At 68.0% G+C, this 1,022-nt stretch overlaps 1 protein-coding gene across 1 annotated transcript in view; it reads right to left on the bottom strand.

Moving 5' to 3' along the window:
• The window catches only part of SLC25A47 (solute carrier family 25, member 47), a 4,507-nt gene that overhangs the window by 1,997 nt on the left and 1,488 nt on the right, over positions 1-1,022 (bottom strand). Inside the window, exons 2-4 of the mRNA XM_012724380.1 lie at positions 927-970; positions 600-671; positions 11-125 (exon numbers count right to left, since the gene is read on the bottom strand). Of these exons, the coding sequence (XP_012579834.1) occupies positions 11-125; positions 600-671; positions 927-970 (231 nt within the window). The remainder of the gene's footprint in view (positions 1-10; positions 126-599; positions 672-926; positions 971-1,022) is intronic.

Raw genomic sequence — 1,022 nt, forward strand, 5'->3', positions numbered from 1 at the left:
TCGGCCCTGCCGTAGCGGAAGCGGCATATGCGCGCCAGGCAGTGGCGGTAGGTGCCGAAGGACACGGACGAGACCAGCGGCACGGTGCAGGCGGGCAGCGAGAGGCCGCGGTAGAAGCCCCACAGCTGGCGGGAGGCCGGAGAGGGCAGTCAGGCCGGGCCGGGAGGAGGGCCCCGCGGATGCGGCTCGGCCGCGCAGGGAGGGCCGCTGGGGGACCCCGCTGCTGTTTGGTCTGTCTCCGGGGCTCTGGGCCCCAAGCTCCCTTTGGAGCATGACCAAGCCCCCGTCCCCACGCATCTCTGAGCTGGACCTGGGGACCCTGACCAGCCACTGGCACCGCCTCTGTGGGCGCCCAGCCTGGCCGGGCAGATGCAAACGCACAGATGCTTCCTGACCTCCAGGGGTCCTCTCCTGGGCTGGGCGAGCCCAGTGTGCCCGAAGGCCCAGCTCCAGAGCACACAGGAATTAGCAGAGTGGCCGATGATTCACACACAGAAGGTGTGAGGATGCGGCTGGGCCAGGGGTCAGTGTGGCCTGGTCATGGCCGACCTGAGATCAGAGGCACGGACGTCCCCTGCCAGCGAACGGCCCAGACCTACCCGCTCTCGGTAATACGTGTCCCGGATGCAGTGCCAGATGCCCGTGAACTTGGGCTCCGTCTGGATCCTGACCTGCAGAAGAAGTGGCCTTCAGGAAGGGGTGCCCCAGGTGCAGGGCACCGTCCACAGGTGGGGGTGGGGGAGTAAACCAGCCCCTTTACAGCCACGCTGATCTGTAGGCCCAGCAGGGACACGCGCCCCACCTAGGTTGGGAGGGCTGAGGGGCAGGCACTAAGGGGTCCCCAGCCCCCCGGGGGCCCTGGCTCTGATTAGCCTGCTAGAAAAAGGTCGTGGGTGGAGTGCAGGAGACCGGGGCGGCCACCACACCTTCACCGTGTCCAGGGGGTAGCCCACAGCAACTCCGCAGACCCCTGCAAGGCAAGCAGGACAGCGTGAGGGCAGGAGCAGGGGACGCAGGGACCC

This window comes from Condylura cristata, unplaced genomic scaffold (assembly GCF_000260355.1).
Source record: "Condylura cristata isolate star-nosed mole 26May11 unplaced genomic scaffold, ConCri1.0 scaffold00013, whole genome shotgun sequence".
NCBI lineage: Eukaryota > Metazoa > Chordata > Mammalia > Eulipotyphla > Talpidae > Condylura > Condylura cristata.